The following is a 26948-nucleotide window of genomic DNA, read 5'->3' as shown; positions in this document are numbered from 1 at the left end:
CTTCTTAATGGATGCTCTTCCTGCCAAATTAAAATCAGATACAAACAAAAATTCCTAAAAGTAACGTGATGGATACATATAAATTGCGTTGTTCATAAATAATCAGCAAATTTAGCAAATAAATTTGGAATTGATTTATGACATTAAACGCTTCCAGACCAAGGTAACATTAAATGCAGAAATGTTTGGAATGTCGTTAAATTTCTTTGCAAATGTGCAGCAGTCCGCAATCATGGACTTGCCAAATTATTTCATAGATAGTTGTACACCTTTTGAAGGATTTTGATTGTTTTCCTTTCCCTGAAGTGTAATTTCCGTAATTAGGATGAACGAGACATCGTAGATGTGCAACAAATACGAAGGTACAAATATATGAATCATTAAGGAATAACAACAAATGTGTAAATGAGGCCAATACGAATGGGATAGACTTTCATTCACTTATAAATCAGAAAAAGACATGAAACAAGCGTTCTGACACAATTTCACTGCGCAAGAATAAAATAATTATAAAAGCCCTTAACATTAAGTATAATATCATAAAACAATAGGATTCCTATCAATATCAAAATGAACCAAGAAACAAATTTATAGAAAATAAATACTCTGTTTGAAATCAAATATTTTTGATACTTCCAAAATGAACAAAACTGACGTGATTCTACACAGTTCACCTAACACTAAATCTTAGTTTCGTTGTCCAAATCCGACTGTCCAATCGTCACCCACCCTATGAAAAAAAGAATATATCTTTATTACTCGGTTACATGTCCATTACAAGCGAAAATTATTTCTTCAAAATCAAACGCCTAGCATACGTGACACCAGCACCTTTACTGTCATGCCAAAAAAAGCAACACTACACAATAAATGCCCAGAATGCAAATGTATTTTCTTTTTTCATCAAACAAAGGATCCTAACTCACATAATGCAAATGATCTTTGGTAATATGGTTGACTAATCAGCAGCAAAATAACTTATTTTAATTTTGCACTGACTTAATTCCCACCCCACACCTGATCAGTAACGAAGAACCTTCCGTCATCTTTTATCAGTGACATATTTGTACTATTCATAAATTAAACCCTGGTCGCATAGTCCTTAGGAAGCTATACCAAACAATACATACAATGTACAATTTGTTACTACTTTATGTTCTTAAACTAAATAACAAAAAGACCGAAAACAAACGATTTCAACAAATAACTTATTTACCTTGAATGCAAATTGAAATTTATAAAGAACTTACTCTATTCTGAATCAATCTCAATTAGTCCTAAAAGGTCTAGCGCAAGTATAACGCTATAAATTACAACCAATGAATTCCAGAGAAATTCCGAATCCATTCCAATTTGGAATGTGTTTATGTGAGAATAATCTGATATAATGTTGACGTATGAATAGTGATGACACATTTCAATATCATAATCCAAAACGTCGTTGAAAACGTTAAAAATAAATTTAAAATTTTGATTTAGTCCAAAAATCAAAGATCACTTTGTAATTCCGATGAATATTTAAAATAAATACATGCTCACAAATGAAAACTCGGATAGCAAAAATTGATCGCAATAAGACTGAGGATAAGCTATGGAATAAGTAACTTTGTCTTTGAGTAACTTTATGTACGAAATAAAATATAATAAGAGCAACAGGTGGAGAGTCATTTTCCCATAAATTTTGTTTGCAAAATATTTTACGATTTAAACAAGGTTAGGTCTCTTACTAAACATTTAGTAAAGAACGTGTAAAAAAATCAGGAAGAACAGGTATTTCCTATGAATATTGTCCATGTCTTGACTAGGATCCAAGTAAACATGTTTACCTCCAAGTAGTAATCTTAATATATAATCTAAAATCACAAACAAATATTAGCTACGTAATATAATGCTTGCAAAAACGACATTATTCATGTCGGCAAGACATGGACGAAAGCAAAGACACAATACAGATTAAATATGCATACCATATTATAATGCCCTTTCTTCTAAGTCTGTAAATGCAATAACCAAATATCAAAGTTAATAATTGTCATCACAGTGACAACTATAGGCATCATGCACTCAGCTATTGTTAAATGGAAGGAAGATATATATCGATAACAAGTAGTGAACTTTCTCTTGAGCAATGCAGTTATTAATAAAATGCCAAAGACATATAAGGACAATAATTATACTGAAAAAAGTAGATATAATAATTTGAATCAATAAATCCACACAAATTAAAAACTGAACACAAACTGAGCCCGGGATGCTAACACAAGAAAGAATAATCTTACACATCATCTGAATCTTTGTAACCAATACTTAAAACTAAATATGACTAGGATACGACCCAAATCATAATGAATGCAATGAATACTTGTCGAGTAATGCAAACATCACAATCGCTGGGACAAAAACTTTCAATTCGACGGTTTTAATAAAATGTGCTAAGGGATACCAATCATTTGAAGACACAGGTCTGCGTTGCCTTGAGTCTAGATTATGGAACGGATCTCTTGGACGTTGCACTGGTAAATACAGTCTTTTATCCATGATGGGTAGTTTAAAATGTTGACAAGTTATTATATAACAGTAGTGATAAGTTCATATGTCTTCCTAAATTTGTATCTGCGTGAACTTTATTGTATTTCGATATGTCACATTATCACATTAAACATCGTAGAATAGGTTTATCGCAAACTGTTTCCTACGTTCAGACTATTACCGCAATAGTTAACTAGCGTTTTTATAATTCCTGTTAAGGTTTCTATCTATGATTCATATGTAGCATGGACACTTGTCATATATATGTGTTCAGTGTTTGGGAATTTGCCATTCTTACCCCCGTCTTGGATCATGTGAAGGTTATCCTGTTGTTATTGAGGGTGTTTTATATAAGTAGTATGTGCAGGGTTTGATACCTCATTCCAGCAGGAACATCATCAAATATGGTTAGTTGTCACATATTCATAGTTGGTCGATTTAGTAGGATTTCACATCTAGAGCAGGCTATCTGTGAGGCGTTGATTGTATACAAGGCATTATATATGCACAGCAGCAGACATATCTGTATTTATATACAGAAAGGTACATCCATGCATGGATACATACATACTATTATTGATACATACATTCATACATACATACATACATACATACATACATATATACATACGTAGGTACATACATACATACATACGTACGTACATACATACATACATACATACATACATACATACATACATACATACATGCATACATATATACATACATACATAAAAACAAATACATACATAACTAACTACCTAACTATCTATATACCTTTCTACCTACCTACCTACGTACCTACCTAGACACATACATACATACATACATACATACATACAGACATTTATAGGTCATTTAGTGAATATTGTTTACAATTATTGTACCTATTATGTTCTTTTTCCTCCTGTGACATACCTGACATTATCGTTCAATTAGGCTATTTATGTCCACCTTCAATGTTGTGTTTCGCCACCTTTGATGCATATAATTGAAATCGAGATAAGAGATAGGAAAATATATAACCCATTTCATTAGCATTTTAAATATGTATCCACGTGTTTGATTGGTCAAGCGAAGGCCGCAGCTCAATCCATATTATCTACTCAATATATGGTACAGGAAGCAAGTTAGGGCTAACACCAGACTGATGACTCAGTTGTTGAAAACTAGTTGTGTACAATCCATATTAAGGAAGATATAGATGCCTTATGATTTTAAGTTAAAAACTTGTATTTTATAAGGAAATAATGATACAAAATGTAAAAGTCCGTTAGCATAATGTCTTGAATCATTGCATGTCATGTAAACCGATTATATTAAGCCGAGCTATCATGTCACTGAGCAACGTCTGTGCACAACTACATTTCCTATAGTTTGTGATATCACTCTCTTACAAAAAATATATGTGTGATCATTAGAAACTCAAAACGAGCATGACTAGCACTTCATGATGACATTTTTGTGCTAAAATATATATCCATATTGCCACAAAGATAGCTGAGTATGTGTGTTTGGGACAAAATGTCAATCACTCCTTACCCTTATGACGTTCCTCACATGCATTAAAGCGAGAAAGAAATGAGTAGAAGTACAAATATGCAACTTAGCAGCTTTACTCACCAAATGTATATTAATTTCTACTGATAACATTAATTACTACCTATACTTTACAAATATACGGCACTCTAAATGAATAAGACACAAAATATAGTTTGAAGACAGAAAGTGAAGCTGAATTCAGATTTGTTTTTTCCAGATGTGGATGAATGCACATATGGAGACAGTTTTTGTAACAACAACGGAAAATGCTATAATTCTCAAGGAAGTTTCGACTGCAATTGCTATGGAGGTTTCACTGGAACAAACTGTGAAACAGGTATTATTTTGTCTTCATGCAAACCAAGTTGACTGAGCTTGAAGTAGTTTCTGGTTAACGAAACTACATCACCGTTGAATTACAGACACATAAATATACAAATATATAAATAGACATATGTATTACAATTAATTAAATCGTTATGAAACAGTTCATAAGGAAGACAATATTTCTGCTAGTTCTTTAATCAATTGCATAGGCTTCATGTAAGAGAACTTAAGGTATCACCTCTCATTTGACCTACATGTTATTAGTGAAGAAATTTAGAGCTACATATATTTACATAATTATCATTCCTTGATTATATTGAACTACATGTGATATCCTTGAAGTAATAAACTACAGCAACCTTGCTCAGAAACCTACGAGAATATCTGAGGTAGTCAAAATGACTTTTGGAATTTAAAAATATTGAGAAAAATATGTCATACTAGAAATAATATATCTAAGAAACGTTTCATTGTTATTTTGCATTATTTTGTTTAACGTTTCCTAGTTGTACCATTTAATTTATATCTTTCTGTTATTCATAGTTTTAGATTTTCTTTGACTTGTTTAGTATTATATTCGTCCAAATCCATGTATTTGATAATGTAAGACGAGGGAAAAGGTAAATTAAATTAATCTTCTAGCTCAACTGAAACAAAACAATTATATCGCTTAATCTGAAGAATAAAGTAATGTTTAGGATGGAAGTGTATTGCTAGCCTTACACGACATTTGCAAGGTATGTAAATTTGTATTAATTATCTATGGTACAACCGCAGATATTTATAAAATATTAGAAGAGACACACAGGATGGTTTGTTTACAATATATCAATATCACAATCGAAACATCTTTTTCGTTTTCCAGACGTGGATGAGTGCAACGGTAGTACGAATGTCTGTAGCGGACGCGGAAGATGTAGCAACACTTTGGGAAGTTTTATTTGCCAGTGCCATGATGGTTACACTGGACAAATATGCAACACAGGTATCAATGGTTATTATAACTTCTTAATGGATGCTCTTCCTGCCAAATTAAAATCAGATACAAACAAAAATTCCTAAAAGTAACGATGGATACATATAAATTGTGTTGTTCATAAATAATCAGCAAATTCAGCAAATAAATTTGGAAATGATTTATGACATTAAACGCTTCCAGACCAAGGTAACATTAAATGCAGAAATGTTTGGAATGTCGTTAAATTTCTTTGCAAATGCGCAGCAGTCCGCAATCATGGACTTGCCAAATTATTTCATAGATAGTTGTACACATTTTGAAGGATTTTGATTGTTTTCCTTTCCCTAGAGTGTAATTTCCGTAATTAGGATGAACGAGACATCGTAGATGTGCAACAAATGCTAAGGTACAAAAATAGGAATCATTAAGGAATAACAACAAATGTGTAAATGAGGCCAATACGAATTAGATTGACTTTCATTCACTTATAAATCAGAAAAAGACATGAAACAAGCGTTCTGACACAATTTCACTGCGCAAGAATAAAATAATTATCAAAGCCCTTAACATTAAGTATAATATGAAAAGACAATAGGATTCCTATCAATATCAAAATGAACCAAGAAACAAATTTATAGAAAATAAATACTCTGTTTGAAATCAAATATTTGTGATACTTCCAAAATGAACAAAACTGACGTGATTCTACACAGTTCACCTAACACTAAATCCTAGTTTCGTTGTCCAAATCCGACTGTACAATCGTCACCCAACCCATACAAAAAAAAAACAAAGAATAAATCTTTATTACTCGGTTACATGTCCATTACACAAGCGAAAATTAATTCTTCAAAATCAAACGCCTAGCATACGTGACACCAGCACCTTTACTGTCATGCCAAGAAAAAGCAACACTGCACCATAAATGACCACAATGCAATTGTATTTTCTTTTTTCATCAATCAAAGGATCCTAACACACATAATGCAAATGATGTTTGGTATTATGGTTGATTAATCAGCAGCAAAATAACTTATTTTAATTTTGCACTGACTTAATTCCCACCCCACACCTGATCAGTAACGAAGAACCTTCCGTCATCTTTTATCAGTGACATGTTTGTATTATTCATAAATTAGACCCTGGTCGCATAGTCCTTAGGACGCTATACTAAACAATACATACAATGTACAATTTGTTACTACTTTATGTTCTTAAACTAAATAACAAAAAGACCGAAAACAAGCGATTTCAGCAAATAACTTATTTACCTTGAATGCAAATTGAAATTTATAAAGAACTTACTCTATTCTGAATCAATCTCAATTAGTCCTAAAAGGTCTAGCGCATGTATAACGCTATAAATTACAACCAATGAATTCCAGAGAATTTCCGAATCCATTCCAATTTGGAATGTGTTTATGTGAGAATAATCTGATATAATGTTGACGTATGAATAGTGATGACGTTTTTCAATATCATAATCCAAAACGTCCTTGAATACGTTAAAAATAAATTTAAAACTTTGATTAATTCCAAAAATCAAAGATCACTTTGTAATTCCAATGAATATTTAAAATAAATACATGCTCACAAATGAAAACTCGGATAGCAAAAATTGATCGCAATAAGACTGAGGATAAGCTATGGAATAAGTAACTTTGTCTTTGAGTAACTTTATATACAAAATAAAATATAATAAGAGCAACAGGTGGAGAGTCATTTTCACATAAAATTTGTTTGCAAAATATCTTACGATTTAAACAAGGTTAGGTCTCTTACTAAACATTTAGTAAAGAACGTGTAAAAAAATCAGGAAGAGCAGGTATTTCCCATGAATATTAGATATGTCCTGACTCGGATCCAAGTAAACATGTTTACCTCCAAGTAGTAATCTTAATATATAATCTAAAATCACAAACAAATAATAGCTATCTAACATAATGCTTGCAAAAACGGCATTATTTATGTAGGCAAGACAGTGACGAAATCCAAGACATAATACAGATTAAATATGCATACCATATTATAATGCCCTTTCTTCTAAGTCTGTAAATGCAATAACCAAATATCAAAGTTAATAATTGTCATCACAGTGACAACTATAGGCATCATGCACTCAGCTATTGTTAAATGGAAGGAAGATATATATCGATAACAAGTAGTGAACTTTCTCTTGAGCAATGCAGTTATTAATAAAATGCCAAAGACATATAAGGACAATAATTATACTGAAAAAAGTAGATATAATAATTTGAATCAATAAATCCACACAAATTAAAAACTGAACACAAACTGAGCCCGGGATGCTAACACAAGAAAGAATAATCTTACACATCATCTGAATCTTTGTAACCAATACTTAAAACTAAATATGACTAGGATACGACCCAAATCATAATGAATGCAATGAATACCTGTCGAGTAATGCAAACATCACAATCGCTGGGACAAAAACTTTCAATTCGACGGTTTTAATAAAATGTGCTAAGGGATACCAATCATTTGAAGACACAGGTCTGCGTTGCCTTGAGTCTGGATTATGGAACGGATCTCTTGGACGTTGCACTGGTAAATACAGTCTTTTATCCATGATGGGTAGTTTAAAATGTTGACAAGTTATTATATAACAGTAGTGATAAGTTCATATGTCTTCCTAAATTTGTATCTGCGTGAACTTTATTGTATTTCGATATGTCACATTATCACATTAAACATCGTAGAATAGGTTTATCGCAAACTGTTTCCTACGTTCAGACTATTACCGCAATAGTTAACTAGCGTTTTTATAGTTCCTGTTAAGGTTTCTATCTATGATTCATATGTAGCATGGGCACTTGTCATATATATGTGTTCAGTGTTTGGGAATTTGCCATTCTTACCCCCGTCTTGGATCATGTGAAGGTTATCCTGTTGTTATTGAGGGTGTTTTATACAAATAGTATGTGCAGGGTTTGATATCTCATTCCAGCAGGAACATCATCAAATATGGTTAGTTGTCACATATTCATAGTTGGTCGATTTAGTAGGATTTCACATCTAGAGCAGGCTATCTGTGAGGCGTTGATTGTATACAAGGCATTATATATGCACAGCAGCAGACATATCTGTATTTATATACAGAAAGGTACATCCATGCATGGATACATACATACTATTATTGATACATACATTCATACATACATACATACATACATACATACATACATACATATATACATACGTAGGTACATACATACATACATACGTACGTACATACATACATACATACATACATACATACATACATACATGCATACATACATGCATACATATATACATACATACATAAAAACAAATACATACATAACTAACTACCTAACTATCTATATACCTTTCTACCTACCTACCTACGTACCTACCTAGACACATACATACATACATACATACAGACATTTATAGGTCATTTAGTGAATATTGTTTACAATTATTGTACCTATTATGTTCTTTTTCCTCCTGTGACATACCTGACATTATCGTTCAATTAGGCTATTTATGTCCACCTTCAATGTTGTGTTTCGCCACCTTTGATGCATATAATTGAAATCGAGATAAGAGATAGGAAAATATATAACCCATTTCATTAGCATTTTAAATATGTATCCACGTGTTTGATTGGTCAAGCGAAGGCCGCAGCTCAATCCATATTATCTACTCAATATATGGTACAGGAAGCAAGTTAGGGCTAACACCAGACTGATGACTCAGTTGTTGAAAACTAGTTGTGTACAATCCATATTAAGGAAGATATAGATGCCTTATGATTTTAAGTTAAAAACTTGTATTTTATAAGGAAATAATGATACAAAATGTAAAAGTCCGTTAGCATAATGTCTTGAATCATTGCATGTCATGTAAACCGATTATATTAAGCCGAGCTATCATGTCACTGAGCAACGTCTGTGCACAACTACATTTCCTATAGTTTGTGATATCACTCTCTTACAAAAAATATATGTGTGATCATTAGAAACTCAAAACGAGCATGACTAGCACTTCATGATGACATTTTTGTGCTAAAATATATATCCATATTGCCACAAAGATAGCTGAGTATGTGTGTTTGGGACAAAATGTCAATCACTCCTTACCCTTATGACGTTCCTCACATGCATTAAAGCGAGAAAGAAATGAATAGAAGTACAAATATGCAACTTAGCAGCTTTACTCACCAAATGCAAAAGTATATTAATTTCTACTGATAACATTAATTACTACCTATACTTTACAAATATACGGCACTCTAAATGAATAAGACACAAAATATAGTTTGAAGACAGAAAGTGAAGCTGAATTCAGATTTGTTTTTTCCAGATGTGGATGAATGCACATATGGAGACAGTTTTTGTAACAACAACGGAAAATGCTATAATTCTCAAGGAAGTTTCGACTGCAATTGCTATGGAGGTTTCACTGGAACAAACTGTGAAACAGGTATTATTTTGTCTTCATGCAAACCAAGTTGACTGAGCTTGAAGTAGTTTCTGGTTAACGAAACTACATCACCGTTGAATTACAGACACATAAATATACAAATATATAAATAGACATATGTATTACAATTAATTAAATCGTTATGAAACAGTTCATAAGGAAGACAATATTTCTGCTAGTTCTTTAATCAATTGCATAGGCTTCATGTAAGAGAACTTAAGGTATCACCTCTCATTTGACCTACATGTTATTAGTGAAGAAATTTAGAGCTACATATATTTACATAATTATCATTCCTTGATTATATTGAACTACATGTGATATCCTTGAAGTAATAAACTACAGCAACCTTGCTCAGAAACCTACGAGAATATCTGAGGTAGTCAAAATGACTTTTGGAATTTAAAAATATTGAGAAAAATATGTCATACTAGAAATAATATATCTAAGAAACGTTTCATTGTTATTTTGCATTATTTTGTTTAACGTTTCCTAGTTGTACCATTTAATTTATATCTTTGTGTTATTCATATTTTTAGGTTTTCTTTGATTTGTTTAGTATTATATTCGACCAAATCCATGTATTTGATCATGTAGGACGAGGAAGAAGGTAAATTAAATTAATCTTCTAGCTCAACTGAAACAAAACAATTATATCGCTTAATCTGAAGAATAAAGTAATGTTTAGGATGGAAGTGTATTGCTAGCCTTACACGACATTTGCAAGGTATGTAAATTTGTATTAATTATCTATAGTAAAACCGCAGATATTTATACAATATTAGAAGAGACACACAGGATGGTTTGTTTACAATATATCAATATCACAATCGAAACATCTTTTTCGTTTTCCAGACGTGAATGAGTGTAACGGTAGTACGAATGTCTGTAGCGGACGCGGAAGATGTAGCAACACTTTGGGAAGTTTTATTTGCCAGTGCCATGATGGTTACACTGGACAAATATGCAACACAGGTATGAAGGATTTTGATTGTTTTCCTTTCCCTGAAGTGTAATTTCCGTAATTAGGATGAACGAGACATCGTAGATGTGCAACAAATGCTAAGGTACAAAAATAGGAATCATTAAGGAATAACAACAAATGTGTAAATGAGGCCAATACGAATGGGATAGACTTTCATTCACTTATAAATCAGAAAAAGACATGAAAGAAGCGTTCTGACACAATTTCACTGCGCAAGAATAAAATAATTATAAAAGCCCTTAACATTAAGTATAATATGAAACGACAATAGGATTCCTATCAATATCAAAATGAACCAAGAAACAAATTTATAGAAAATAAATACTCTGTTTGAAATCAAATATTTGTGATACTTCCAAAATGAACAATAACTGACGTGATTCTACACAGTTCACCTAACACTAAATCTTAGTTTCGTTGTCCAAATCCGACTGTACAATCGTCACCCAACCCATACAAAAAAAACAAAACAAAGAATAAATCTTTATTACTCGGTTACATGTCCATTACAATTAATTAAATCGTTATGAAACAGTTCATAAGGAAGACAATATTTCTGCTAGTTCTTTAATCAATTACATAGGCTTCATGTGAGAGAACTTAAGGTATCACCTCTTATTTGACCTGTGAAGAAATTTAGAGCTACATATATTTACATAATTATCATTCCTTGATTATATTGAATTACAGGTGATATCCTTGAAGTAATAAACTACAGCAATCATGCTCAGAATCCGACGAGAATATCTAAAGTAGTCGAGATGACTTGTGGAATTTAAAAATATTGAGACAAATATGTCATACTAGAAATAATATATCTAAGAAACGTTTCATTATTATTTTGAATTATTTTTGTTTAACGTTTCCTAGTTGTACCATTTAATTTATATCGTTGTGTTTTTCAAATGTTTAGATTTTCTTTGACTTGTTTAATTTTATATTCGACCAAATAGATGTGTTTGATAATGTAAGATGAGGAAGAAGGTAAATTAAATTAATCTTGTAGCTCAACTGAAACGTACGTACATACATACATACATACATACATACATACATACATACATACATACATACATACATACATGCATGCATGCATACATACATACATACATACATACATACATACATACATACATACATACATACATACATACATACATACAGTACGAACATGATGAAATATGGATAGTTTTCACATATCCATATTTGGTCGGTCTAGTAGGATTTTACATTCTGTGCAGGCTTTGTGTGACGCGTTGATTTTATACAATGCAAACACAGCGGCCGACATATCTTCTTTAAGACAGAAATTGATTGATTGATTGTTATTGTTTCGGCGCATCAGCACTGTTAGGTTATTTAGCACTATACAAAATGTTATATGTATATTATATAAAAGAGATAAAAGGTTTTATATCGACCAGCGATATGAAATCCAAATAGTTGAAAGTAGAACGATAAGATGGTTAATGGCAATATATAAAGCTTAGCGATCAACGGGGAATGTAAATGGTATATGTTAATAAAAACAAATGAGAAGTTGTTGAAAATTAAAGACGGTAAACACATTGCATAGAAATTCTCAGAGTGAATGCATACAAGTTAGAGATTAGAGTAAATGTTCACTGCTTTCAGGAATTCTATAATACAAGTAATGTTTATTGTATCCAAAAATTCCTTCATGTCATGCACATTGTAATACTGATCGCGGGTAGATTGTAGATTGAAACACTCTATCGTCAAGTGTTTAACAGTGAATGGTTCATTGCAAGAAATGCACTCTGGTGGGTCTTTGCCTTTTAGCATATGGCGGTGGGTTATATGCATAGGACAATTCTAATTTTTGCAATGACTACCTCCTCCCTACGCATGGTTCTGTAGGAAGGAGTCCATTCTCATATGGTTGGCTTGATGGCGTGAAGTTTATTATTCACTGCATCATACCGTGATGCCTGCCACATCTGAAGTAATGTCTCTTTGATGCTAAGTTTAAAATCATCATGCGGTATTTTAATATCAGATGATTTTTGAGTTAGGGCCATTTTAACAGCGTGATCTGCTTTTTCATTACTTTTAATATCAACACAGCTGGGTAACCAACCGTATACGATATTGTGGGAGGTACTCAGCTTAGTATTTGTCACGAAACTCCTGGTCAACAATGGGTTCTCCAGTTTTCTATTGTGTAGTGACTGAAGTACTGATAGGGAGTCGGAGAAGTGATGCTATTTAAAATAAATTTGTTTTCGATGTATTGCAGAGCAAGGTCTATTGCTCTGATTTCGGTAGAAAAAAGTGATGTGCTATTTGGTAAGCGAACTTGTGTTGTGCGTTATCCACTAACGAAGTCTGCAGCAGCCTATTTCTCATCCTTTGATCCACCAGTACAAATTCTTGTGTAGTTTTTAAATTCGGTGAGGAGTTCATGATAAGAGTTGTAGAGGATGGAAGGGTTTGTCTCGGATTGTTTTCATCGTGTAGCGTAAAAAGTACTTTTGGTTGTTTACATAGCCAGGGAGGTGTTTCGGAGATGGGCTTTTTCTGAATTTTAGAAAGATCAATTTTTCTACTGTCAAGGCTGGATGATATTCTAATGCCAAAGGACGGTATGGCGTTGGATTTATTGTCGAATAAGGTTTTGTATTGTGGTTGAAAAACAGCCAAAAAAGCAGGGTAGAGGGTTTGATCTTAATTTGGGAGCATACTGGGCGGAAAACATTTCTCTACGATGTAATAAAGGTTGTTCGTTTGCTTCAGCGAGAAAGCTTTCACAGGGTGATGTCTTAAACGTTACCAGAGTGAGTCGTATTTCTTGATTATGAATTAGATTAAGCATTTTCAGATATGACTTTCTGGCTGAGCCATAAAAAAACGCAACCGTAGCCTAGCATGGATATAATACACGTTCTATACACATTAAGGATGACTGGTCTAACAGCAGCATAGTCACTGTGAGCTACTAATTTAAGTAGATCTAAAGATTTCAGGTATTTAGCTTTCAAGTTCTTTCGGTGTGGAATAAAAGTCAATTTTCTGTCGAAGATAATACATAAAACTTCGTTTCCTCAACAACTGAAATAGGTGTTCCGTCCAGCGTGAGTTAGGTTCATCATGATATCTTCGTAACTGACAAAAATGCATACATACCCTTTTTGATTTAGAGAATTTGAAACCGTTAGAACTAGCCCAATTTTGAATCTTCTTTATACTGTGTTGGAGTTGTCTTTCAATTGTATGCATGTGTTTTGATCGATAACACATTAGAAAATCATCAACGTATAACGAGCAATCTACACCAGGAGCAAAATACTTGGTGGCGCTATTAATTTTGATGCTGAAATGCGTCGCAGATAAAATATTGCCCTGGAGCACACCCATCTCTTGCTCGTGCAAATCTGAGAGGGTAGAGCCCAGTCGTACCTTGAATTCTCCGTATGAGAGAAAGTTTGGTATGAAAGAGGGCAGACGGCCTTTTAGACCCAGATCGTGCAGGTCATTTAGTATCCCGTACTTCCATGTCGAGCCATAAGCCTCTTCTAAATAAAAAACCCGCTAATAAATGTTCCTTCTTGATACATGCGTCGCGAATAAATATTTCAAGTCTGAGTGAATGATCATTGGTGCTACGGCCATAATGAAATGAAATATTAAATTGTTAGTTTCCAGTTACAATACAATCGAACAACTGATCATTCGTTCCATTGTTTTGCACACGCTGTTCGTCAGAGCTATGGGTCGATACCTGTTAGGATCTGTGCTATCTTTAACTGGTGTTACTGTTGCTTCTTTCTAAATTTTGGTACATTACCAGTAATCCATAAATCATTGAAGATTTCCAGATGAACTGTTAATGAGGTTCTGGAAGGTGTTTCAAAAACTGGTAATGTTTTTCGTCAGGCCCAGCGGATGTATCATGAGCTTTATTCAGATATTCCATCAGCTCAAACAGTGAAAACGGTTGATTATAACTTTCTGAGTTATTCGATGTGAATTTCGACTGTGTATTTTCTTTTTGAGTTTTTAATCTTCTGAAGGCTTCTGAATAATTAGACGATGTGGAAGTTTTAGAGAAACTACCAGCAAGTATATTAACTATGTCAAGTTTGGAACTTAAATTCTTGTTGTTTAGTTTGAGATGTCTTAAGGAATTGTGTTTCCCCTTTCCATTTATTTTGCGGATCGTATCCGTAACTTTCTTTATAGAGGAAAGAGAATTTAAAGTTGAAACATATTTTTTCCATGATGCTCTTTTACTTTCTTTAATCGTGCGGCGGGTTTTGGCCAGAACAATACGGTACTTAGATAAATGTTCGGGCGTTGGACGATTATCAATTTGTTTCAATGTTTCTAGGCTTTGTCTACTGGCCTCTTTACATTCGTTTGTGAATCACGGTTTTGGGGTTCTTTTATAGTTCGATGAGGACTTGGGAATATGTTCTTCTGCAACCTCGATTAAAACAGAAATAAAATATTGAAAAGGGTTTTTGTCGCCTAAAACGATATCCCTGTTAAGCCTATTGTAACGACGATGTTCCTAAGAGAGATTGGAAAGTGATCACTGCTGTGAAGGTCATCATCGACCTTACATTCATAGTTCAAAAGCAGCGATGGAGAACAAATTGTCAAATCGATACACGTGTATGTACCCGTTCCTGGGTGTAAATATGTCGGTGATTTATGTTAAATAGACACAATCGTGTCTAGAAATGAAATCTTCTATTTTGTGGCCTCTGTGACTTGTGTGATTTGGTCCCCATAAAATGTTATTGGCATTAAAATCCTCGAGTAAAACAATTGGAGCGGGTAGTTGTTGAACAAGATTGTCTAATTTGTTTGGTACTAGTTTGGTGTTTGGTGTTAAGTAAATATAACGAAAGGTAATTGCTCGATGTAGATTGACGCTTATAGCAATGGCTTGCAAATTTGTGTTTAAATCAATGACACTATGAGGGGTTCTATTGTTCACAACAACAGAAACTCCTCCTGAGGCCCTGTCACAATTTTAGAGTAGGTTTATATAGAGAAAAGTACATCCAATCACACATACATACATACATACATACATACATACATACATACATACATACATACATACATACATACATACATACATACATGCATGCATGCATGCATGCATACATACATACATACATACATACATACATACATACATACATACATACATACATACAAACATATATACACAAACATACATGCATTCCTGCATACATACGTAGGTTTAGTTAGTGCATTTTATTTTACAATTATAAAGTTTTGCTTGGAAGATGGTACCATCTTTATTTGTATAGATCTAATACGGTATCCTTCGCAGTCCACGCGCATATTTTCCAGAAAAAGAATCAACCTTTCGTCAATGAAACTTCCATTGTCTTAATTTTATTTCGTGAGTATTATTTAGCAGTGATTCATTACAAATCATGTAATTTGACTGAATCATGAGGGAAAATATACACACAAGAAGAGCATTATTGCATGTTGCTTATATACCGCACATGATATTTTGTACAATAGGAATATAAGGATAGAAACCATCTGTAAACCCTCTCTGCTGTATAAGAAGCCATTTCATGGAATCTGAAATATAGAACCAACCATTTTGATATCGCAGCGATAGGAGGACATCTGTTCAATACATTACTATAATCATCTTGACTATTTAATATCATGTATAATCCTAAGCACGATTCAAAATGAATTCATCTCTTTATTAAAGGATATTCGTGCATAACCCGCTTAACACTAATGGCTCTAAGCAATATGAAGCACAAGGAAGCGATAAGAGGAATATGATCTGTGTTCTGTGGTCTGATTAACATACATATTAATTTTCTGACCATGAAAAGCAATTCGCCAATTTATGTGCTACTTAAAAAATTAAATGTGGACAGGTCCTTCTTTGGATTTTACAAACACTACAAGACGTTCATCGTTAGATATGATACAATTGTGTTCTGATCTTGATGGTCAGGCGTGATGGCATATGGAATATTGTGCTTCGTGAATTATTACCAATTATATGATCATGATAAAGCAGTTAGCTCTACATCAGTTTCTTGCGTCTTTGTTTATCTTCCCATCGATATTAATCGTTCTACTGGTGATTGTCCAATGAAACACTTGGCGTAGATGCCTTTGAAACAAAAATTCAGAAAGAAATAAGTTTTCATGATTGGCGTGTAGAAGCTTTGAATTTTACTTCACTGAGGTTTTGTAAGCATACTATAATGTTTGAATAGATACCCTACCTCAACACGATAAATTGAGAAGCAAAGTGTATGCTTGTTATCAATTTCGTGTCTTTAGAATTTATGGTAGCGATGACAGTTAAAGTTTTATTATTTTCAAGTGCCAGATGCATGGAGTGTTCAAATTAAAATTTTGTTAATGACATTTCGTGCATACTGATACATTGTATTGTAAATTTCCCATTAGCTTATATTCGTAAATCACTACCGCATCGTGGAATCAATCAATTTTATTCTTAGTATTCATCATATGCCATTTTATACTGATTGAGGGGAGAGTTATCACATGAGTCTTTTATATGCTTGCCTTTTTCGTAAAGGCTATACATGTGACTTCTAAGTATTTTAGTACAATGATTCATATGATAAGGCAAGCCGTAAAAGAAAAAGAAAGGTTTGGGTCAAAAAGTAAACACAGCAGAGCCATTATCAGTGAATGAATAAGGAAGAGGACGTGCAGCGCAGGGCCACTGTTGTTTGTTTTGTCCTTTTTCGATTGATTCCTGTTCCCTTTACTACAGATGACCCATATTGCCGAAGTTTTATTAGAATGCATATTTCGTCCAAATATTTATGTTACAAACTTTGGGGATACTCGTATATTTGTTTTAAACATTTTGTAAAAATTTCAATACAATTATGTAAACTATGGCATCGTACAAAGAATTGTCTTTCTGTAAAGCTGTATTGGCCACAAAGATCGTATTTGCCAAAATTGCTATTTTATTTGATAATGTACGGGAAGTAATTGCACAAATCAAAAAAGCAAACCTTCTAATGAACAGGCTCCCTTATTTCGAGCAGCATTTATATTTTTCATGAATGCATGCTGATAAAAATTTCAATAAATAAAAACGCAAAAACCAAAAAGGAAATGAACAGGCAGCAGCGGCTACAGATGCGATAGCATATCTGGAGGCAGGAAATATACTGTAATGTTTGCCAGAGTAATTCTATCATAATACAACATGGAGTTGTCATGGAACACAATTTTGAGCAATTTTCGCATGTTATAGTACGACTTACACCTATAATCCAGCCACAGAATATTGTAAAATCCATACAAGCTGTTCTCGTATCTTCTCAAGTAACAGGAAAACCACTTTGTTTTAATTTTTTAAGTAGCCATGCATTTCTCATTATTCTCGTTTTGCATCTTAGCATGAACGTAAATCTTCCGTTGTACTTTTTACACCTTTGTCCTAGAGAGATGGGAGATGAAAGATGGAATAAAAGAGCCATGTCGTAGTTGAATTTATTTTTGCTGAAGGATATTCTGACACCTTGTTTGTGATACGGTCACATTAATGCCCTATCTCGTGTAAGCAACAGTTCTGCCCCAAACACTGATCTCGTTTTAGTGAAATAATTAGCTTTGAATATTCGGCGCCTTGAAATCAGGAATGATAAACTGAAATGGAAATTCATATGTATTTCCCTGTACTATGGGACCCGAAATAAAAATTGCACTGGATGGTCCTTGCAAATTTGCAAGATGTGCTGATTTTAAATACGGTTGCATGTGATAGTTCTCGTGCAATGCCTTCTATTGATATTTTCGTTTCAGACTATCAGATACATCATATGTATGTAAGACACCGCAAGCTTTTCAGAACTTGTTTGGAAAGGCTTTCAGAACTGCATCCCACTGACTTATCATACCGACTTTATCTTCAAGAGACAGTTCAGCAATTTAGACAATTTGTAGTATACATAAACACAGTATAGCAAACGAACTTATTAAATGACCTCATTGCAATCTTTACTTTTGAACTATGCATATATACAACATGTATGCAGCCAAGGAAGCGTTGATTTATTCTAAGTAATATAGTTTGCTTTTGAACAACCTTTTATTTCGATCTCTGTAGAATGGATGAAATTGAATTCAAAAGCACGTGATACATTCCTTGTTAAATATATTTTCTTGTGAAGATTTCAATTCAGAAACAAACGATTAGTTTTCAACTGTATTTAATGGATTTATTTGACAGGTGATTCATGCGCATATATTTAAACGTTACTCGCTAGAGAACACGACACCGTGTATATCAGTTGTAGGTAATCACCTTAACAGGTTAACACTTCTCACGGATTAATTTGTATAGGAAGCAACGTAAACACGTCCTATTTTTCGAGATATGTTTACCTTACCTTTGCAAGCATTGTTCCGAAATTGTCCACGGTACCCGGAACTCGGATAATCCAGTTTGTAGCGGAAGAAACATCAGCAAACCAAAATATCAGCTTCATAGAGAACTCTGAATTGGACAGAATCCTGCTTCCAGAGGTTTCGCTGTATCTACAGTTTGCAGGTTATTTCAGGAAACTATTGCGAGGTATTTTCTATGTGATATTCGGAATAATTGCCTGTCAACCTCTGCCAATTTCATTTGGTTTACAGTACAATATTCCCTGAGAAACATTTTACTATCAGTCATCTTTTAGGTCTATCTCGACTGAAAGATCAGCGATTGCCAATTATATAGTCATTCCACCGGAAATGTTACTGTATATTTATACTAAGCATTGATATTATAAGGTCAGTTTACCTTTCTGTAAATTTTGTTACTGTGACTCCAGTGTTAGATGGGTAAAATGTCTGAAAAAATGAATTGTATTTGCTTTATTTTCAGAATACCAAGAAAGAACAGAAATGGTCTAGTAAATATAAGGAATTTTCAAATTTTGCCTAAAAGGGGATCGTTTAAGCTTATGAATTGGACTTCAGTGTCAAAAGACGAAAACGTGTTTCTCAACGTGAGCTGTCTTTACTTAATAATAATTCTTTCAATATTACCAAAAAGCATTCGAAATGTTCTATCATGTCAATATGACACCATTTATGACATAAAAACAATTGCAAACATGTAAACACCGCTTCGGTGGCCTAGTGGTTAGAGCGTCCGCCTCGGATGCGGGAGGTCGTAGGTTCGATCCCCGGCCGAGTCATACCAAACACTTACAAAAATGATACTAACAGCTGCCCAGCTTGGCGCTCAGCATTAAGAGGTTAGTGTTAGGACTGGTCGGCCTGGTGTCAGGATAATGTGTCTGGGTGGGACATCATGCTACATGTCTGCGGCATGATGCCTCAGTGCTAGACATCACTCTAAGCTGTCACACTGCAGACATCGTAGCGATATGACTGAAAAAATGTTAAAGCTACGTTAAAAATCCAAACCACACACACACACACACGCAAACCTGTAACCAAAACCATAACAACACCACCTGGGATACCAAGAAACTGGTTGCTATTTCAAAGGTCTCCGCTGATTTTAATTCATCACATTGTTCAACAAAACTCATTACGTGAATTGGCGCTATATTGTTCGTATAAATTGCATCGGAAATTCTTTATTTGGTAACCTGTAAGTCTGTCATAAAACTAGGTATACGATATAAATAACGAATTGTCACACATGCATATCATTGATAGTCATTAACAAGGGTAAGATTCTCTTGTGTTTGCTGTGAATTAAAATTAATCGCCGATAGCAACGTATAAGTTAAAAATCTCGCATAACACTCATCAATAATGATACACTGTTTTATCTGAAAAAACCACATAGAAGATGCGATTGCATACCGGATATATATATATATATATATATATATATATATATATATATATATATATATATATATATATATATATATATATATATATATATATATATATATATATATATATATATATATATATATATATATATAAAAGCTTTGCAAGCTTTCTCTTATACTTTTGGATACACATAGTTACACATAGAAAACTGTAGCCTTTATATATGGCAGGGTATATGATTGAAAATCTATGACAGAAAAAAACATGCAGCTTTCGCAATAAATTTCTTAGATAAATCGTCAACACTGTTCTACATTCAAACATTGTCTTATGAGTAGAGTTTAGGACCTCAGAAATGATGGATTAAAACATTAATTAAGCTCATATGTCTCAGTGTATTCAAGACGATTTAGACATTCATTACATTTTTGGGGTGTGGGCATTTTCCGCAATGAAGCGCAACCAAACGATTTTAAGAGCAATTGTTTCTGTTTTGCTAATCTAATTTTACTAAAGACACAACAGTTTTCAATGTGTTTGTTTATGTTAAAATTATGTTAGGTACATGAACCCAAACAACTTGCGCGCGCGCTTTTTATTACTGTATTTATTCATAGAGAATGCTTCATGCTTGTGTGTGTATATAGTGGGGAGGGCAGGAAGAACACATACGACATGTTTATAAATTACATTTTTGCTTTCACATTAGGAAACAGGTGTATTTTTGGGTATGTGCAATTTGGCTATTTGACGTACAAAATAGAAGCACATAAAAGCATAATATTTAGATGTGGCAAAATGCAAAATGTACCTACCGTGTTTGAATAAACAAATTCTTGAGTGAACTTTTTAGTGAAAAATTGAGTATGCACCTGTAACCAAGATATAGTTTAAAATGGACAAGGTTGCCAAAAGAAGATGTTCCGCGGAACCCGAAATTATATCAAGTTCTTTGTGTTTTCTTGTCTTATGCTTGCGTTTGCTGAATTAAGTTTTGCACATGTCATCAGATTGTTTTTCCTATTTCTATTGTTGATAAATTGTTGCCATTCATTGTGACCGTTGAAGTAGCTCCCGGCCAATCGATAGTGCATAAATCGTTTGAAAGTTCATTTTTTAATAACTTAAAAGAGACTATTTGAGCAGAAAATAATTCACATCTCTGCTTGTACATCTGTATAACTACTTATAACTTGTATATATTCATATAGAAACGATTACGCCTGTAGGATTCGAAAGTATGGAATAAAAAATAGAGCTTAGCTCTTCAACTTAAAATCTGTATCTCTCTGCTAGGCACAGGCATGAATACACACAAATAAACGTGAACGAATTATGATTTTAATTTGAATACATGAAGCTGTGTGCTTTAGAACTGTGTAAATGACTTTAACCTTTTTTGGTTTTTCTTATTTAGTTGTTATAGCACAATACGTGCATAGGCTACGTCATATTTGTTCAAAGTAGTACGGGGGAAAGAAAAATCAAGAGTCCAGAGTAATGTCAATCCAGTTCTCAGACTAGTGCTCGCTTTTGTGAAAAGTTATTGGTAGAAAGTCATCAAACTTGACACATACTTTACCAATTCAGTTACAATAATGTAGATTATTCTTGGTTGTTTGCGTCTCGTTTCCCATGGAGGGGAACAAGTTTATTATGCAAGTGTTACTATGCCAACACATTCCAAAATATAATTAGATCAAATGTTAGGTTGGACATCTTAGCACGAGGAAAAAAGAACCCATACGGAACGGATTAAAGGTTTTATCTATTGATTCACAGTCTTCAAGATGGCGTCGGGAGGGCGGGTATATGCAATAAATAGAACGATGTTTCTCCATGATGAGCCACTGAATTAGCCTTTGTTGCATCTTTCACACGGTACGATCACGTTTAGTTTTGTAAAAACCTCAACATTGGAGTAATACATTTTATTTTCCAAATTGTATGAAGTAATGTGTCATCTATGCTGATACCTTTATGAGAAGATTACTAGATTCTAGATATTTTGTCAGTTGCAGACTTAAAAAGCTTATATAATGCCGTTCGGGCGTTATTTGCTGTGTGATTCAGGAACTTCTTAAATGCATATTCGTGGTAGTATACGACTTGCCACTACATGGAAAGAAAACGACAGCTTTCCAGTGTCATGTGTGGGTGTAATGAACTGGAACAGACACGCACATGTGCAAACATACACCTTCTCACTCTTTTCCGCCCTCTCTCTCTGTATCTCTCTCAGCAACAGGGTGACTGTCAAAACAGTCTATTTATTGCAGTTCGTTCAAAAAACTTATAGTATATGAGACATATGTTGCAGATGCCTTCTTATATAGAGTGTACAGTATGTTCAATACACAGTTGATTACATGTATATCCGTCGCACTTTACTATCGATATGTCTGTCCAATTAAGCAATGCAAATATATGCATAATTTGTGTGTGTACCTATATATCCATGTATGTGTGTGCTTGTTTGCGTACGTGCGTAAGTGTGTGTGTGTGTGTGTGTGTGTGTGCGTGTGTGTGTGTGTGTGTGTGTGTAAGAATGAGTGCTTGTATGGGTATATGTGTTGATAAAACTGCAGGCATTAAAATGTGCCACGTTAGGAAAGATAAAACATTATTTTTAGATACAGTGTAATTATGGTTTCGTGCTGAAATAAGAGACCGTATTTTGTCAATCATTATTGACGATATTTAGTGTACATTTTTAACACCGCATCAAGTCTATTTTTCAACTTTAAGTAAATTACATCTCACTAGCTGTATGCAAGTTTTCTAGTAAATCATATCAATCACTAGCAACCTCTAAGCATGCTCGAATACATTGCACTGTTATCTATTTTGCTGTATTACTCATTTTCTTGCATCATACACATTGTCAGTACCACGTTCATCGTGCAATCACCATTTTATATATGATGTTTCATGTCTTATCTTCATATCGAGTACCTTCAATGGAGAACACACCAAAAAAAATTACTAATGTTTATGCAAAAGTTCATAATTTAGTATAGAACCTCCACCGTGGTATTGCATCACCAATGTTTGCCTTTAAGTGGAAAAGGAACGAAAATAAGAATCACAAACGTGTTTCAAAAATGTTTTGTTTAAACCGTTCATTGCAGTTTATGTCTTACCATACCTCAACATTATTCGATTCGTGTCACTGACCTCACCCTTCCTAAACATTTTGGGGATTTAGAAAATACCCTGGACCTAGCTAGGATAATAAAATATTTTGACATCATGTGTGTATTAGGTACATCCAATAAAAACATGATTACTTGTAAAGTATAGCAGAACTGTTTCAGTTTAGTGTTTTGACGAAACACATTTAAAGTCTAGAATCAATGTGTTTAATTTAAAACTTGATGCTTTTAACACAAATTGTACACCATGGCATAGGAATTTGATAAACTTAGAAACAAATGTCCGATTTATTTGAGCTTTTGCGGCCATATAATTGAACCTATGTAGATTCAGACTATGTTACCTTGTTATAAAGTAGCCGATGGTGTAGTGTATAGGTCAAATTACTTTGTTTCTGGGACGGGTTGGAAACTCCAATGTGACACGGCTTCCTTTTAGCACATTTAACTGACATAATCTCAAGATATAGTCTGACAAATATAATAATAGATCCTAAACGTAATAACTTTTAATATCAAAACCTTCCTTGATTCATTCTCTTTAAGTAGTGTTGTAACTATATTAGGAACTGACATTTGAAAAATTGATACAGAAGTTTGAGACCATGATGTTCGTAATGCACGAATTAGTATTAATGGCAGCATACAGGCGGCCTTTAAGTGTTGTGTCTGGATTTAAAACATTTCTTCCAAGATACTTTAAGGAAAATAAATCTCCAGATGAAATGGACCATTGAATTACAAAAACATTTAATCAAATTCATGACACACATGAATATTTAATCATATAACCACATTGATAACAGCTTAACTATTAAATGCATGACAGATGTGATGCAAAAAGTGGCAGCAATACAGTCAGTTATTTATTGCATTTAAAACTTGGGCGTTGAACATGATTTTGTAACTTATGTAATGTTGTATTCTATAATCATTTTTATATCAACATATTTAAGATCAAAAACTATTGTATCTGAGTTTTAGTCAATGTTGTTATAGCAAATGCATGGCTGAAAGTTTGAATTTATCAATATTAACGAACATATTTATTGTATATTTTACATAAGATACATATTTATTACAAAATAAGTGTTATATCTGCAAAAGTCGTTTATTTCAGTGATACATTGTACCGAACAACCTGCTCAACCAGACCACAGTGAACTCACTTACACTGGGGGCATTGAGGGCAGTAGAACGTACAATACTGTGGTAACAGCCAGATGCAAGGAAGGTTATAATCTGACCGAAATGTCCCAGATTCGTTGCAATGATCAGGGTGAATGGGAGGGATCAAGCGGAACTTGCTCGGGTAAATATATACTTTATACGCATTTGTACACATATCATTTGTGCAACAGATGTGTATTGAAAATAAAAGAAAAACATATCTTAAAACTATAGATGAAACAACAATAACTAATTTGTCCTGCCTTTGTATAAAGTCAATTCCTGTGGCCGTAACAATGTCAAGATTGCAGAATTACGTATATATATATATATATATATATATATATATATATATATATATATATATATATATATATATATATATATATACAGAAGTGTTACAATTATGGTTCTGTACGCTAAAAACACGTGTTACTTATAGGACATATAACCAGAAATATGTCTCGGGAATCACTTGTATAAATCAGTGCGCGAAGGGTTCCAGTAGGTCGTAGTGGTTAAAAGATACGGTACATTACTAGATATATTGAAATATTGTCCATCCACTTATCCGTGATGTATACTGCTCTTGCATTACCCGGGGATAGCGCTGATGGTCTTCAACTCCCATCTGCACCCCAGTTTTAACTCGGCGAAATTTAACAAATTGACCACGTAAACACGTCGTCTTTCTACCTATAAATTTTCCAGAACCGTGTTCGTCGTGTTGAATCAAAATATCCATTCAGTTTTCATTTTGGATCTGTAAATCATAGCGCAAACACCTCATTTGTTTACCCAATAGCAATGAATCCCACACAATCTTACGGATATAATTAAGCACGTGCGTGAAAGGCATCGCATACAAAGCATAGACGAGCACACGACTAAACAAAGAAATACAGCAGACCTATATCGTCATCGACAATATTGTATATGCGGAACCCTCACTGGTAACTACTGCAACGAAGTTAATAGGTACGTCATCAGCGAGGCTCGTGATATCGCCGGTGCTTGGAATCGGTGTCGCTGTTTTATCAGTGTTGCTTGCGTCCTTAATATTATTCGCGAAGAAAACTATGAAGAAGTAGTCGTAATAAAGTACATGAACACACACAAATAGCATGGGGAGCGATGCACGCATGTAAGAATATATCACTGATACTGTCAACGGGTTTAAACGATGGTGTAATATTAGATAGTGAGTTTGCTGTCATTGGTTATATTTATTTTCGGTATCACAAGATAGACGTCAGCAGAGATGCCTTCCAGGAGACATCGTTGCAAATTTCAGATTTAGAATCTGTAAGAATATAATCATGACCGCATAAATAACTACCTGGCTGGAGCAGAATATCGCTAATACAACAAAACCGAGAACCCCGATGATATTAGTAATGTCAACGCAGCCGGAATTCGATATTAGTTTCCAGCGCCGATAAAGGCATTTAATTGTTGGTCCTTGAGATCGCACCGGTATAATTACGACGACTTTGTTTATAGATGGCCCAATATTAGATCAATCTCATCTGGTGGATTAGACGCTAACAATTCACTGGTATTTGCGTATAGGGGTATAGAGGGATCGGGTATTCACCGACTTGAGTGTCGTAGGAATTTCAACAGGATCATATCAAATCGATCAAATCAATCATGAATTTAATTGCAGATTAAATCTATAACAGGAAAATAATCGAAGGCTTCTGTCAAAATACATGAGCCAGCGCTTATCTCCGACATTGAAATAACAGCGCCGGAATCCGAGAATTCCCATTGCGTTGTTGACGTATACAGGTCGTCGATTATAACTTTTTTTGGGTGGCCGAGGGTAGCACCGGCTTTTGCTGGACAACAACCACAACGATCTGATTAGTTATGAGGCAAATAAAAAACCATAAGAATTTCAGAGTATATCAGACGACACCCGCAGTGGAGAACTAGGGAAAACCGTGATACATTTGGGATGGATATATCA

General features: G+C 33.8%; 1 protein-coding gene across 3 annotated transcripts in view; it reads left to right on the top strand.

The window, feature by feature from the left end:
* Window positions 1-26948, top strand: part of LOC149807731 (receptor-type tyrosine-protein phosphatase T-like) — a 135648-nt gene that overhangs the window by 58084 nt on the left and 50616 nt on the right. For 2 of the 3 annotated variants that reach the window (XR_016423352.1, XM_089969937.1), the window contains exons 7-11: window positions 4289-4408; window positions 5264-5383; window positions 9710-9829; window positions 10685-10804; window positions 24924-25115. Coding sequence is in view for 2 of the 3 variants with exons in the window: in XM_089969937.1 (XP_089826063.1) it covers window positions 4289-4408; window positions 5264-5383; window positions 9710-9829; window positions 10685-10804; window positions 24924-25115 (672 nt within the window). In the remaining variant the exon portion in view is untranslated. The remainder of the gene's footprint in view (window positions 1-4288; window positions 4409-5263; window positions 5384-9709; window positions 9830-10684; window positions 10805-24923; window positions 25116-26948) is intronic. The other variant, XM_089969944.1, reaches the window with a different exon arrangement.

The sequence above is a fragment of the Sinohyriopsis cumingii genome, chromosome 1, assembly GCF_028554795.1.
Source record: "Sinohyriopsis cumingii isolate HCF-2022 chromosome 1, ASM2855479v2, whole genome shotgun sequence".
In the NCBI taxonomy this organism is placed as follows: Eukaryota; Metazoa; Mollusca; class Bivalvia; order Unionida; family Unionidae; genus Sinohyriopsis; species Sinohyriopsis cumingii.
This window is presented reverse-complemented; position numbering and strand designations above follow the sequence as displayed.